The sequence below is a fragment of the Empidonax traillii genome, unplaced genomic scaffold, assembly GCF_003031625.1.
Source record: "Empidonax traillii isolate 1590-97213 ecotype Southwest subspecies unplaced genomic scaffold, ASM303162v1 scaffold616:size383281, whole genome shotgun sequence".
Lineage (NCBI taxonomy): Eukaryota > Metazoa > Chordata > Aves > Passeriformes > Tyrannidae > Empidonax > Empidonax traillii.
The window spans coordinates 55,749-71,372 of record NW_020955809.1 but is presented as its reverse complement, the minus strand read 5'-3'; the positions used below and the strand labels follow the sequence as shown (position 1 = coordinate 71,372).

At 47.3% G+C, this 15,624-nt stretch overlaps 1 protein-coding gene across 1 annotated transcript; it reads left to right on the top strand.

Annotated features, from left to right (window-relative positions):
* Positions 1-52: 52 nt before the first annotated feature.
* Positions 53-14,453, top strand: AAGAB (alpha and gamma adaptin binding protein). Its single transcript, XM_027898694.1, has 10 exons — positions 53-144; positions 4,376-4,566; positions 5,090-5,186; positions 5,908-5,997; positions 8,125-8,208; positions 12,055-12,137; positions 12,363-12,456; positions 13,121-13,225; positions 13,442-13,491; positions 14,062-14,453. Exons 1-10 carry the CDS (start codon positions 63-65, stop codon positions 14,137-14,139), a joined length of 954 nt encoding a protein of 317 aa, XP_027754495.1. The 5' UTR covers positions 53-62; the 3' UTR covers positions 14,140-14,453.
* Positions 14,454-15,624: the final 1,171 nt, after the last annotated feature.

The window sequence follows — 15,624 nt, the reverse complement described above, 5'->3', positions numbered from 1 at the left end:
CCTGTGCCTCCCCCCGCCGCGGGCGGGCGGTGGTAGCGGCGGCGGGGCGGGGCGCGGGCGCCATGGCGGCGGAGGCGGCGGCGGGGCCGCTGGCGCTGGTGACCAGCTGTGCCGCGGCCTTCGCGCCCGAGGAGCTCGTCAAACGTGAGTCGGGGCTGCCGCGGGGACCCGGCCTGCCCGCGCCCGCCGCAAGCGGCCTGGCAGCGGCTCCCAACCCCCCATACCCTACCCAACCAAGGCCCTCAGCGTGGTTGCGCTCCCGGCAGGGTCCCGGCGCTCCGCTCAGGATCGCTGTCCCTCGCCCTCAGGGTCCCAGTTCTGCCCTTCAGGTTTCAGTCCTCCCCCTTAGGATCGCTGTCATCCCCTCAGGGGCCGAGCGCTGCCTTCGTGGCCGCTGAATCCCCGTCAAAATCCGCCCCCCCCTCGGGGTCTCTCAAAATCCACCCCTCAGGGGTTCCATCCTTCCCTCGGCGTCTCAATCCTCTCGCCAGCCCTAGGGCTGCCCCCCAGGCCCTTGCAGAGGGTGTCAGGGATCTCCTCAGTGCTTGCAGGAAATAATTCATTGAAGAGGGATTGTCTGGAGCCGCAGGTTGTGGTTTGCCCCCTCAGACACCAAGGAGCAGCTTTTCCCAGCCAGAACTCGCAGGGAGCCCCACATCCCAAAATACTCCTTTCCCCCCCCCCCTTTCTATGGGAATAAACCCTTGTAAGTTATACCTGGACAATTTGAGAATTGCCTTAAGCAATACTTGTGTCACTGGGACCACATCAGTGGTCCCTGGAACAAGAGGGGGACACCAAAGCAACCCCACTGGCTCAGGATTATGGGCAAGGGAAAAACAGAAGCAAATTAAATACTGACCCTTTGCTTTCACCTTCCCATTCATGAAGTGAACAGAGTGTCTTGGACCTTCAGGATGGTGGGATTTCTGAAATTCCTCCTGGGTCTGGGCTCTTGCGTTAGACCGCTTGTTGTCCCAGTGCAGAAACACTAAAAGGGAAAAACTAGAAAATAAAAAACAAACTCATCTGTTCTGCAGTTGTTAAAATTACAATTCATGTCAAATACACGGAATTTAATGAGTAGGAAGTGGTTTTCCTGGAAACCCACTATCCCTTTTCATGGCTTAAAAAGGGAACATAGGAAGAGCTGGTGATAGAGAAAACCACGGTGGGATTTTTGGTAATTCTAAATTCAGGGGGAATCCAAAAAGAAGCTGTTTAGATCTTTGTGCCTTTCCCATTACATGTTAGGAAGGCCTTGCTTTTTAGGGAGCTCATGAGCAGTTTGCTGTGCACACTTGAGATGTAAAACTTAACCTCCTCGTCCCCTTTTCTGGATTTATTTTCATCTTTTCCTGAGTAGGATCTTACTCAGGACCCCACAGAGCACAGGAACTGGCTCCCTCCATCTCATTAAAGCACATTTTGAGACAAAAACAACAGTGCAAGGCCTGCAGTCAAAGGCTTCTCTGTCAGCTGAGTTGATGCTGAATTATTTAAGGATTCCACACCAAAGAGTATTATTGTTGGCTGTTGCTTATTTTTGAGGGAAATAAGCAAATGGGAAGGAATTATTCAAGGTTCCTGTTTGATTGATTGTCATAGTGAAATTAAGCAAGTAAAAAAAAAAAAAGAGTAAAAAGCTTTGCAGAAATGTTACTTAATCTGAGAAAGTCTTAATATTTAACTTCAATTTTTTTTTAAATAGTACTCACTTTGGAATGTCTTGGCTTCCACCATTCCCAGTGCCCAGCAGCTTCTCTGGGTGTCTCCTGGTTGGGTTTCTTCACAAAAACATGAAAATCTTCCTGAAAGAAACAAGATGATTTACTAAAAGAAATACCTTTAAGACTTTTGGGTCCTGCTTTGTTTAACCAGTGAAAATAAATCAGCCCCATCCAGCAGAACACTGTCAAATATTCCAGGACGTGCTGGTGGGGACAGGGCTGGGCTGAAGGGGTTTGGTGGGGTCAAACAGCCTGTCAGGACTTTCCAGGCTAATTCCAAGTCTTTTTCCAGTGTTTTCCTCCTGTTCAGGAAGGAATGGCTTGAGGATGAGACAAGTGTTGTGGTCCATTTGCTGGATATATTTTAATTTGTTTGAGTTCCTGTGGGATGCTCTGAATGCTTTAATTCACTGGGGTTTGTGGCAGAACAAAACTGTTTAAAATTAACAACATAGATAGGTCTGTCTCATTATTATTGTGGTATATTTATCACGAATTAAACCAGCAAATGAGATTGTTTCAGTATTTAAAATGCTGACCAACAGATAAATCCTGCCTGATGTGATTAATTTCCCTTCCCCTTTTTGACTGTTTACCACTCCCCTCCTCCCCCCGAGCAAATTTGGGGTCTCTTTGGTGGAGTTTTTAGGAGTATTTTTTTATGGTTTATTCCACCAGGTGGCTCTCAAGGCCCAGAATGTGGGAACTACTTGGAGTACCTGACAGCTCTGAGGATTTGGGATCACTTAAGGGGTTGTAGGAGGTTGATTCGTGTTTTACAGGGTGGATTCAGTCTGAAGAACTCTAGGAAGAGAGATCAATACCTTAGCCCCTCTGGAAAAAAAAAATGCAAAAAATAGCTGTAATTATTCCTAAAAATATTCCTATTAAACATAGTGTGGTTGAAATGCTTAAAAATATCAATTGAGTATCAGAGAACAGAGAAATTGCTGCAAGAGAGCTACACAGGGGTGTTTGATTATTATTAATAATATTGATTATTCAGCTTCTCTGAGAAGTTTTTTTCTGGTCTCCAGTTCTCCTTTTGGAAAAGTATTTGCCTCAGTATTAAAAAAGTGAGTGGATGTGAGGTTATAGAGCTTTGCCTTACCTTCTAAACCATGGTTTAATTTATCTTGTCTATGTGCAAGAATATGAAATTAAAATACAGGTCATAGGAAATGGGCCATGTCCTCGTGCTGGCAGTGCTTTGAGGCCTGCATTTGTCCAGGAACTCTTCGGCAAGCAAAATAAAAACAAAAAACAAAACCAAACCCACAAAGCAAATGTGAGATTCATACCAGCTTTTGAAAATCTGTTATAAGAAGTTCTTTCATTTTATGGCCTTTCTAGGGGGAATAACTCACCCAGGTGATGTTTGAGCCGATTTCCTTTCCTCACCCTGCATTCCTCTCTCTGGTTTTCTGAACCTTGTTGCTGATTTTCTGGGTCTCAGTAATTTCTGCACTCCTTTATTCTAACATTGATGTGCAATTCTGTTAGCTCAGACTGATTCTTATTTAGTTACTTATTTTGAACTGTCAAAGCCCAAATGAAAGGAAATTTCTCCAACCTTAACCTGGACAAAGCACATAAATGTGGCACTTTTTTCTTCCCAAACCCAGAGAGGAGATTCCTGTTTCATCCTCCTCAGTAGGAAACAGCCACAGGTTTGTGTTTGTGAGCTCCAATTTCTCCCCCTCACTGCTGTGACTAATCCTGGTTTGGAACTCCCCTCTCCCTGCCTTGTACACTGTGTTCATTCAGACTTTGCAGTTGGTTGCAAAAATCATTGACCCTTTCCATGGCAACCTTGGCAACAGGCTTTGCCTGCCTTGTTATTAATAAGATACAGATAAATTCAAATTTGTGTCCAGCTGGGGAACAGGCTGTTCTTACAGCTCCAGGAACTGCCTCTCAGTCCCCTAAAATACAACCTTTAAGGTCCTTGGAGAGCTGGGTGCTTTATTTCCTGAACTCCTCTGATGCCCAAGGCAACTGGGAGGGACTCAGTCCATTTATAAATCATTGCCCTGTGCTTTCAGGTGACCATGAATTCATCCAGCCTAAACAGGATATTCTGCCCTTTCCCTCCAGGTGTGGATGGGATGCTCTGCCACAAACTCCAGGAATGTGCACAGGGAAGGTTCCCACCTGGAAGGGCAGTGTTTGACACGATCTTCCCAAACACTGCCTGGGATTTTCATTGAACTCCTACATGGAATTTAATGGGAATCACAACCAAACTCATCTTCAGGTTGTGGGCCCAGTTCTTTCCATCTCACTGACTGTGTGTGGGAAGGTTGGTTGTGCTGTACCCAAGTCCAGCTGTTCTCTCCATAAATCCTGTCTACAGGCATTGAATTTAACACCTTAAAAAAGGCATTTCCAGGGAAAACAAGGGTTTTCTGGAGAGCTGCTGTGCCATGTCTTATTTTGAAAACAATAAACAAACTCTTTTCAAAGCTAAGTAATAAAATCTAGGACAGAGTAAGAAACTGAGTTGAATTTGTAAAGATCTTGAACACAGACTGGTTTACTGCAGCAAGTGAAGATGGCCCTGTACTGCCACTGTGCTTTTCTAGACAGATTATTTTCCTGATGCTGCTTCTATCACCCTCCTCATTTCCTTTTCTCGTTCACAGGTATCACAGGCAAAGATGACCTGACTGTGGGGGCAGTTACAAGTGGAAGAGTGACTTTTTACCCCTGGACAATAGATAACAAATACTACTCTGCAGATATTCATCTCTGTGTGGTGCCAACCACCTTCCACGTTACTGCAGAGATCGCTGAGTCCGTGCAGGCATTTGTGGTGTACTTTGACAGCACAACAGTAAGACCCTTCTGCTTCATTTTCTTGCTTTCTGTGTATGGTGCAGCTGCCTTGTCACACTGATAACCATCAGTGAGATTTTCCCTCTTGTGCCATCCTTCCCCTTGAGGCTGTGCTGTTAATTGTGGGGAGATCACTGTTAAATTATGTCTGCTAACAGCAGCAGCAGTTTCCTCCCCTTTTACTGCTGTACCCCAACTGGAAGAGAGGTTTTAAAGATAAAAATATGCCACTGAGTTAGGCAAATCCTCTTCCAGTGTTATTCCTAGCTGATGCTGCTTTGGGAAGGCTCCTTTAGGAGAGCCAAAAATGAGGGAGCTAAATGTGAGATTCAGTGCATTTTATCCAAACTTTGTTTCTGCTAAGCTGTAAGGCAGCAGTGGAAACAGTGCTTTGGCAGGAGCCAGAAAGCCTGAGACAGAAACAGCATATTTCCTCACTTCATTTTGTTCTAACACTATTAAAAACTCCAGTATTTGAGGATGTGTTCCAAAGAATTCTTTCTTTTCTCTCCCCCCTTTAGAAAACTGGGCTGGAAGGTGTCTCTGAGTGGCTCCCCCTGACAGAAGAGTGGCTGCCAGAGGTGCTGATCCTGGTGTGTGACAGAGTGTCTGAGAACGGTAGGAACCCCAGAGAACCTGCCCACTGCCAGCCACTAACCCTGCCTGAGAATTAATTCACTGACCAGCTCAGTCAGCTCCTGCTCCCAATCCCTGTGGGAATGTGGCCCTGGAGAGCCAAGAGACTCTGAGCAGGAGCAGAAACCTTGGGCCAGTTGTGGTTAAAGCTGAATCCCAACTGCACCAGTGTGCCCAGAGGAGCCCTGGGTGTCCTGCAGTGCCAGGGGAAAGGGCCCTCACCCTGCTGGATCTGCAGGATCCTGGGGGACCATGGGCATGGCTGCTGCTGCTGCATTCCAGGGGAAAGGACTTTTCTTGGACCATCTGGATGTCAAACACAGGCATTTGCTTTGGTTCTACACAGCAGTGAGCTGGGAGGGTGTCCCTGCAGCTTAATTCACTGTCAAACCCAGAGTTAGTGAGAGGCTTCTTTCACTGCAGCACCTCACTCACATCTTCCTCTGAGTACCTTCCACAAGGCCATTTAACTTGAGGACATCTCAAAGAAACCCAAAATAATTGCAAGGAGGAGTTTGTTTAACTCTGCAGTTTTTGGCACCCCAGGTGAATGAAGGAGCACACCAGCTCTAACAAGCTTCTCCCCCACACAATCCACAATCAGCAAACCACTCTGAGTGGAACAAAACACAGCTAAGCATTCAGCTGCTGATACTGCTCTCAAACCTGCACGTTCAATGCACATTTTTGCTTCCCAATTTAGGTGTAAACAGACAGAAAGCTCAAGAATGGTGCATCAAACATGGCTTTGAGCTGGTAGAACTTAACCCCGAGGAGCTGCCTGACGAAGATGGTAAGACTGCTACTTCTCTTGTCATTTTGAGAATGAAAAAAAAAAAAAACCACCCCAAAATAAACTTCTAACTCAAGTTATGCCCCTTGCAATTGTTTATGTGCCACATGATTACAGCATGGAATGCTCCCAGTTGGTGGGGCTCAGTCTCAGCTATAAAAGGTCAGGAGGAGGAGGAGGTTATTTCCTCTGAGAAATTCCATTTGTCTCCTCCCAAATACAGCTGCTGTTTATGTAGCACCTCCATAAAAATAATATCTGCTCCTTTTTCTGGCACTGAACCCTGAGGCTGTATTGATAATGTTAGGAGTATTTACATTCCACTTGGAAAAGAAACCTAAAACAAAAGAACTAGAGATGCACAAGGGCAGGGAAGTTCTTTGTTGCTTTAAAAATTCAATTTAAAAATTAAAAAGAAACTCAAACTGCTGTAAGTACCAAGAGAAGATGGACATTATTCAATGGGCTGAGGAGGGGAGGTTGTTAAAAACATTTCAGAACAACAGGCAGTGTCACACAGGAAATAAACCAGTTTCAGAATCACTGGCTGCCCATACATTTGTAACTAAAAGAAGGGAAAAAAAACCCTCAAAAAAAGTCAGAAGTGTAATGTTCCACTCCTGAAGAGTGACTGTGCACTTCCTGAGAGCCTTATCAGCATCAGCCTTCTCTCCTGCCTTCAGGGACCCAAAAAAGGGTTTACATCTTACCCCTACAGAGCCAAAACGAGAGAACTGGCAATCAGTCACCACCATTTGCTCTATTTTGGGTTCACCAAGAAGAATTCGGTGTACAATCCTCAGCTGGAGCACAAGTGCCACCCCTGTCCCCCTTTCAAAGCTCAGTAAATTGGAGCTGGAGGAGCTGAGAACTCTCCTCCTCCCCTCACCGTGCCTTTACAGGGGTTTTTATTTGTTTAGTCCAAGAGGGAGGGATGCACGTGCTCCTGATTCCCAGAAACCAGACAAATCACAAGTGAAGACCCCTGAATGCTTGGAAAGGAAATATCAGTAACATTACACTGAGTTCTTTTTCTGCTGGATAACTGTTTTAAAGAACAGGCTGTTTACCATTTAACTAATACAAACAATAGGACTAATAACGACTCAGGATGTTAATTTTGGGAATATCAAGATACGTGTTCTTGCCTACATTTGTAAATGCTGGTTGATTCACCGTGACTCATGCAGAGGAGGAACTGTGTTCCAGTGAGTAACTTATTTACCCCGTAAACACGCTGTGGGAAGGACAAAAGGCACAACAGATGCAGCAAACACCCTGGGCCAGTATCTGCTAAAAAAATGACATTTCTGGCAGCTCCTGACTGAGCTTTGGCTGTGACTCACTGGCACTCAGGAGCTGCACAGTCAGGACAGGAGCTCAAGCTGAGACCTCGATAATGACTCTGATAGAAAACCCAACAGCAGCATCACACAGGGCAACACATTTGATCTGAGGGGTCAGAGAGAGCTTGAAATTGCTTTTTAAAGGCAGCTTCAATTACTGCACCTGTCCCTGAGTCACTGGAGTTGGATTTCTAAACAATCACGTTTTTGTAACCAAAGAATTGTTTGGGTGTTGTGTTTTTTTTTTTCCCCTTTGTGAACCTGCACAAACATGGGAAGCTGACTAAACTGAGGAAATGGGAAAACTGCCTTTGTACCAAGTGGTGTCAGATCTATTCAGTAAATAAGTTCAAATCTGAATAATGCTTTCCCTGCTCTTTCAGGTTCCTGTAATTCCCAGGATTACTGGAACATTCCGAGATAGATGTTGTGGAGACAACTTTACAATAATCATTTGCATTCCTAACAAGCATCGTGGTTGTCTCAACTTCTTTACTTTCTGAAGGAAGGAAGAGTAATTCTAATACCTATTTTTATGCCCTGCAGCATTAATTCTAATATCTATTTTTATGCCACACAGCCTTCTAAAAAATCATGGGGTAAAAGGTTTAAGTTGCTTTTAACAGCAACCTAAAAATTGTCTGTTACTGTTGAATTTCCTCAGAGGGTACTTAACAATTTAAACCTCTCCCAAAGGCTGAGAGCCCTCAGTTCATCATACCTGGAGGCTCAGACCAAAAAGTGCAATTTTTAGGAGGGCACTGTCTGTGTTCTGGCCTAGATGATTTCCCAGAGTCCACGGGGGTGAAGAGGATCGTGCAGGCCCTCAACGCCAACGTGTGGTCCAACGTGGTGATGAAGAGCGGTACGTGCTGGGGCTGCAGGGCCCAGGGGGCTTGGGGGGGCCTGCCTAAATTTAAAACTGACCTTCTGCAGCAGTTGAGAGAGCACTGAGCACCCCCCAAGCTTTTCCAGGGATTGCTTTCATTGTCCTTGATAAACTCATGGGCCACAGGTGAGATTTGTCCCAGAATCGTGGGAGGGTTTGGGTTGGAAGGGACTGTGAAGTTCATCTCACTGCACCCCCTGCCATGGGCAGGGACACCTTCCACTGCCCCAGCTTGCTCCAGGTTCATCCAGCCTGGCCTTGCCATTCCAGCACCTCAGCAGCCTCACTGGGAAGGATTTCTGTGTCCAGAGTTACTCCTGGTTCAGCATCTGCTGCTGCTCCCTCTGTGCTTTACCTTGCTCTCTACCAATAACTGAGTGAAATGTTCCATGGATTCTACAAGTTGCACTGAAAAATGAAAGGTTGTTCCCCAAACTCCAGCAGGAAATAATTGGTCATTAGCAGGTCTACAAACTGATACAGGGTTTGGTGTGGAAGAAGTAAAGGTTAAATTCCCAATTTGCTGTAGGGTTGGGATTTATTTTAATTTTTGAAACAGGGAGAACAGCAAGTGCAGGGGTAAGATTTGCCAAAGAAGTGGTGTCAGATGTTAAAGGATGTACCAAGCGCATTGCAAGGATAGTTTTCCCTATAGAAAACCCCACCTGAGTATGTGGAAACCACAGAATTTCTTTAAAACAGTGCAAAAAATGGGCAACCCCAGATAATTTCCTGCAGACAAGTGATTATCTGGCAGCTAGAATTCTAGAAAAAGTCACTTCAGGTTTAGGCTCATTAGAAAAGGAAATGCTGTGGCTGCATTTACTTGAAAACCTTTCATTACTTTTCTAATGAGGATTAAACTCCCCCCAGAAATTCCTACACATCACTGCTATGTTCTGGAAAGGTCTGACTCCTGGAAAATCCCAATCCAGGAGCCCCTCAGGAAGGGAACTATATTTGGAAGGTGCTGCAGCCTGACTGTGCCTTCAAAGGGAAACCCTTGAGCTCATTCTACTTGAAATAAAACTTTTTACAACCTGTAACACATCTTTTGTTTTCAGCTTCCTCCAGCCCCTGCAGACTGGCTGCCATGTGAACCAAACCTTAGCTTTTCCTCTGAGTTACCTGCAAGTGCTGCCTGCTTGGAAGAGTAAATGTGCAGCAGCAGGTGGTTATAGCACTGTTACAGCATTGCCTTCCATCAACAACCTGTTTCTGTGACAATTCAAGTTGACAGACAGAGCAGGAACAACTTTTTTCAAGCACAAGCATTAAACCAATGTTACTTTACTGCATTTTGTCTTAAGCCCAAACACAATTCTCCTCAAGCTGTAGTTTCTCCACACACCTAGTAGAATTGTGATTTTTTTCCTCTAGCATTAAATACATCCATTCTCACACAGATTCATAAAAATAGGTATTCAGTGTAATGCAGTTGAATTATAAACAATCAAACATCCCCCATGCTTTGTGAGTAAATAAATTGTTAGCCAAACAGTCTTACCTGGGGGTCTGCAGAGGGCAGGTTTTTTTTGGAGCTGGTGCAAAGCTGTTGGTTCTCCAGGTAACATATTCCCCTCTCCACAAGGTTTGGCACTGCTGTCCCTCCAAGAGCTTGTGGGAGAGGAAAAGAAACCCCCTCCTGCCCTTTGGAAGAGGAGCTTGGCTTCTTTCCTGCTGAAATCCCTCCCTCAGTGGTGCAGGTGAAGGTGGTTACCTCGGGTGGTGCCAGGAAGGAACATGTGGCTCAATTTACATACAATTAACCTGGTCCAGGGAGACCATTTCAACTTAATTATTGACACTTGGGTTGGAAGGGACATCAAAGCTCATCCAGTGCCACCCCCTGCCATGGCAGGGACACCTCCCACCAGCCCAGGTTGCTCCAAGTTCATCCATCCTGGCCTTGGCCACTTCCAGGGATGGAGCAGCTGCTCTGCACATCCCAGCTCCACCATCACCACTGGCTGTTACAATAAGTTGGATGAGCTCATTTTTGGCTTTGCTGCCCTAAGAACACTGTGTAAGGCATCACCCACTTCCTGAATTGCACCCAGCAGTTGCAGTAATTCTGAGATCCAATAAAAAGGGTTTCTGGAAGGCTTTTTGCAAGGGTGTGGCTGCAAGTGTTGTGTCTGCCACCTCCATAACCATGCAGCCAGACACAAAGAGCTGCTGTCCAGAGAGCCCTGCTGGAGGTGGCAGGGCTTTGTGAAGGGGGTGACATCTGTAAATGGCTGGGGCCGAGCAGTGCTGGAGGAGGGAATGTGGAGCAGGAGCCCCCCTGTCGTCTTCCTGGACAGGCCAAACTAATCCCAGATCCGAGCGAGGTTCATGATGAGATCACTCCATCCACCCCTCTGCCAGTGTGGGAATGTTCTCTCTGCAGCACATTCTGCACTGCAGTGTCCAGCCTCGCTTGGGATGACTCAGAAATTGGCTCAATGTCCATTTACAGCTTCCCAAAACACGGCCCAGTGAAAGCTGGGGAAGCTTTGGGAATCAGGTCCCGGTGTTTTATCCCTCAGTTCCTGTTCCTTTGGACTTCCCAGCCTCTCACGAGGCAGCTGCACATTGGTAAGGGAATTCCTTGGGTTCCACTGATCCTCTTCTTCCCAAGCCTTTGGAAGGTGACCCGTTCAAGCAGTGAAAGTGGATCAAGCAGAGCCAGTGGCCCCAAACACCTGCTAGGGGAGCAGGAGGGGATGGGCAGGACACACAGGAGCTCCCAGGAATGCTGCAGTGGAGATGTGTTTACATGTTAGCTGGATGGGGATGGGTCACTGACACATCCAAGCCCTCAAAAGGAGAGTCTGGAGAAACGGCAGGGAAATTTGGACACTGCATCCCAGTGACATCAGCTCAGCAGTTGAGTCTAGAGCTTAGTCATCAGTATAATAATTTACAACATTTCTTCTCAAAAGTAATACTAAATCCTTCTTTTGGCACCGTTCATTGTTTCCTGGCTATTTCTAGTACAATAACTTCACATTTCAGTTTTATTTTAGTTTTTATTTTGTATTTTAGTTGACTAAAATACAAAGACCTGCAGAAAAATCTCCTGAGTCCCTTGTGTACCTGCAGCCATTTACTGCCCAGTGCAAGGCCAGCTTGTACTGAGTAGTAAACTGTGACTTAGAAAAGCATAACTTGGTAAAAACCACCTGATAATAGCACCCAATATACATATATTTTTGTACAGAAACATTTTTAAGATGCAGCTAGTTTAATTTAAAAACACTGCAGCACATCTGTTGTCTTAGTTGGCTGCTTGGGTTTAGGTTTGACGTCACTTTTTAGGTTAGATTTTAAAATGCCATTGAAATGCACCCAAGGGCAGCAGCTGTGGGAGGCCCAAAGCACCTCCAGGAATTCTGAATTGGATATTTATAAGTTGCCTTAGCCATTACTGGTTGGACAATCCTGAGCAAAGCGCTTGTTGCATCTCCTGTATCCAGCATCAAACTTGGTGCTGCTTCCCATGGAAGTGTCAGGAACACCAAATGCTGCTCCTGGTGCCTCGTTTGGAATGAGGAACCATTTGCCAGCTCAAATCCTAAAGGAGCAGAGACTTCAAACACGAATTTCGAACCTCCCACATTTGTGGCTCCCACATCCCTTCCCTGGGAGAAACACCAGTAAATCTTGCTAAGAGAGTTGAAAAAAACCTTAAAAAACACGTGCAATTTCTGCTTGAAATCCCCTTTTGAAGCACTGCCACCTTCCCCAGGGTGCTGTGTGTCTTCCCTGGGGTGCTCCCTGTGCCAGCTGGGCAGTGCCAGGTGTTGGCAGTAACTGCAGCTTCTGCTTTGTCTCCAGACAGGCCCCAGGGCTTTGGGCTCCTCAGCTCCTTGGCGGCTGCAAACAGAAGTGTTGGCTCCGAAGACCCCCCGGAGACAGAAGTAAACAGTAATTCCTGTTCCTCTTCTCTGCTCAGCCTGCCCTTGTGTTGTCCTTGCCCCTGTCACCCTGGGGGTGGTGGCTGTCACCTCCCCCCTGTGGCAGTGCTTGACCTCACACAACCCACAGAGCCAGGGAGAGGTCACTGACAGCTCCACCCGAGGTGTTTCTCATTAATTCATTTTGGTTTTTCACACTCAAATATCTGTTTGTTTGTTTGTTGACAGTCCAACCCCTCCCCAGCAGACAGAGGAGATTCCCAGTCTGACAGCAGGGAAGATGGAGCTGGAACAAACAACCTGCAGCTGGACAACGCTGCAGGTGAGGTCTTGCCCTGCTTGGAGCAGACACTCCTGGCTGGGATGGTCCCACACAGTGTGGATCAATGCACTTGCCACAGCCAGTCCTTAAACATCTGCAGCATTCCAGGAGATGGGACTTTCCTGCAACTTGTAAATGTAAACACAGCGTGGTATTACTTGTGGTCTCAGCACAGTCTCATCAGTCTTTAATTGACCCCGTGGCTGTTCCTAGACAGATCATTCCAGAATCAGCAGGAAACTTTTACTGGATGGACTCAACCACACTCCTGCAATGTAATATATCACAAAACATGGAATCCTGGAATGGTTTGGGAAGGGACATTAAAGCTCATCTCATTCCACCCTCTGCCACGGGCAGGGACACCTTCCACCAGCCCAGGTTGCTCCAAGTTCATCCAACGTGGCCTTGGACACTTCCAGGGATCCAGGGGCAGCTTCTCTGGGCAGCCTGTGCCAGGGCCTGCCCACCCTCCCAGGGAAGGATTCCTTCCCTAAAATTAATCCCCACTGTAATCATCCACAATTGTCTGTATGAACAGTCAGTAAATTAAATGTTTGTTTCTCTGCTATGGGGCTGGAATTTGCAGATGGGGTTTGCAGATGTTAAAATACTGTTTTTATGCTGATAAACCAGGATAATTTATCTTCAATCTGTGTTTCAGATCCCATGTTGGATATGGACATCCAGGAGCTGGCCAGTCTGACCACCAGGGATGGGGACCTGGAGAACTTCGAGAGGCTGCTCTCAAAGCTCAAAGAAATGAAAGGTAAGAGCAGGACAGAGGGGCCTGAGTTCTGGCACCTCTTCCAGGGGCTCAGGGACCAAAGCCAGACAGGGAGTTGGGAGTTGTGTACAGATTCCTATTCCTGTTTAGTGGGAGCAACTGCTTTTACTGAATGAGATCACTTTGTTATGATCCTGAACCAGTTCCTTGGGAGCTCCTGTCCCTGCTCCCAACCCAGGCCATCCCTCTTTCCCACAGATAAAGCTGCCACGTTGCCCCACGAGCAAAGGAAGCTCCATGCAGAGAAGGTGAGTTTGGGAAGGGCTCTTGGAATCACTCACAGTGGGGTTTTCCCTTTCCAAGCCAGAATTCCTGCTCTTGGAGAGTTCCTGGAGGGGGAGCAGTAGAACCAAACCACGTGGTCCTGGGGAAGCCTGTCGGGTATCTCCCAGGAACTGAGGAGCAAACCTGGAATTTTGAAAATTCCAGACTGTTTTGGGTTGGAAGGGACTTTAAAGATCATCTTGTTCCAGCCCCCTGCTATAGTTTCCTTTCCCTTTCCCCTTCCTTTTCCCTTTCCTGGTGTGGTTCAGCTTCCACAAGTCCATGAAAAAGCCTTGATCTCCTGGAAAATTTAATCAGGCCTGAATTAGCCTGGGTTTGGTATCAGAGGTGCTTCCCGTGAATCCTGAAGAATTGCCTGGAATTCCTTAACCTCACAGGGGGGAGCACTGCACTCACAAGCCTGGTTTGTGAGCAGATAACCTGCCTGCCAGATGTACCTGCTGCTCAGTCTCTTCTCTTTGGATGGCAAATCCCAAGTTTTCACTCATTTCACGGGAGTTTTTCTCCTCTCCCATCTTTTCTTGCCATTGCAGGTGGCCAAAGCCTTCTGGATGGCGATTGGAGGAGACAGAGATGAGATTGAAGGGCTCTCCTCAGACGAGGAGAACTGAGTTGTTGTGCAGCTGGACCTGCAGGGCAATCCTGCAGGAATGAGCTCCCCTTAATCAGGTGTTTATTGCCAAAAGCCCCTTTAGCTTTACCCCCTTTCACTGGGGAGAGGATTCCCCGTGTCCCTGTAGTGAGCTGAACATTCCACACCAATCCCTGGCTCCAGTGGCTCTGTCTGACTGCCCTTTGTCCCCTCCCAGAGGAGTTTGGAAGGCGCCACGCGCAGTTCAAGGAAACAGGAACGAGTTTCCATTTTTCAGAGGAACTTTTTGATTGCTTCCTCCTCGGAATTTAAATAAACAAACGTGCTCCCAGTTATCTCTGCACACGTGGCTGGGGGTGGGGGAGCCACTCCTGAATTCCAAACTCCACGTGTTTGATGGTTTTATGGAGCTTCTTCCCAGTTCAGACCGAGCAGGTTCCTGTGAGCCGCTGAGCTGTGCCCTGCTGGGGATGCTGTGCCAAGGCTGCTGCTTCATCCAGTGCCAAAGCCATGAGGAACGGCCCCTGGGCTCGGATTCCGCTGGAATTTTGTCTGTGCAGCTCAGTGGGACTTCCCTGGAATGTCAGGTGTTGTCCACACTCCCTGGAATGTCAGGTGTCCACACTCCCTGGAATGTCAGGTGTTGTCCACACTCCCTGGCTTTCCACTGAGAAACTCCTTTTGGGATGAAACGCCAGACAGATTCTTGCAGCTGTTCCAGCGTTGAATTCCCTGCCCAGAGCTCCTGCCATGCCTGGCAGCACTCACAGACCTGCAGAGGGGGAGTCTGTCCTGAATTCCTGAACCCCACGGAAAACACCGGGATCCCCACGTGCCACTGGAGGTGTTGATGGCTCCCCCTCCTGCGGGTGCCCTGCAGGCACCAGAGTGGCTGCTGGGTGGGCTCAGCTGAGCTGCTGTCCCTGCTGGGGGCTGTGTATCCTCACAGACCTGCTGGGAACAGGGAATGGGAGAAGGAAAACCAGGAGGAAGGTGGAGCCTGGAGATGGAGGGAGAGGAGAAAGGGTAAATCCATCCTGGCTCCTTCCCTGCTGCACTCAGTGGGAAGAGGAGTTGGCTTGTGGAGGAGTCCAGCCCTTGTGGAGGAGTCCAGTCCAACCCTCCCCAGTGCTCGTCTTTCCCTTTTCAATCTGAAACCCCACCTGAGTCAGAAAGTTCGGAATTAACTTTTCCAGTGTCTGGGTTTCCTGTCAATAAATTTCCCCGAGCCCTGAGGCTTTCGTTTGCCATCTGTTATCTGATGGCTTTGCATTCTGAAGGCACTTCCAGAGTCACTCCTGACACTCCTTGTCCTTCTTGAGATAAATCAAAGGAAAAGGAGCTGCTTGGAAAGCTGGAAATCATTTCCTGGGCGGAAACTGCAGCGACTGGGAACAAGACCTGAATCTTCCCTGGCAGTTTGGGAAGCATCTCTCCTCCAAACCTGAGCAGTGCTTTTAGGATGTGCAGATATCCAAGGAAACACCTGCCAGAGCCACCTCTT

Excerpts from the sequence above, each read along its gene's own strand:
- AAGAB (XM_027898694.1), top strand. The coding sequence starts at position 63 with ATGGCGGCGGAGGCGGCGGCGGGGCCGCTGGCGCTGGTGACCAGCTGT. Across the intron at positions 12,138-12,362 it reads AAGACCCCCCGGAGACAGAA|TCCAACCCCTCCCCAGCAGA; the intron begins GTAAACAGTAAT and ends GTTTGTTGACAG. Across the intron at positions 13,492-14,061 it reads GGAAGCTCCATGCAGAGAAG|GTGGCCAAAGCCTTCTGGAT; the intron begins GTGAGTTTGGGA and ends TTGCCATTGCAG.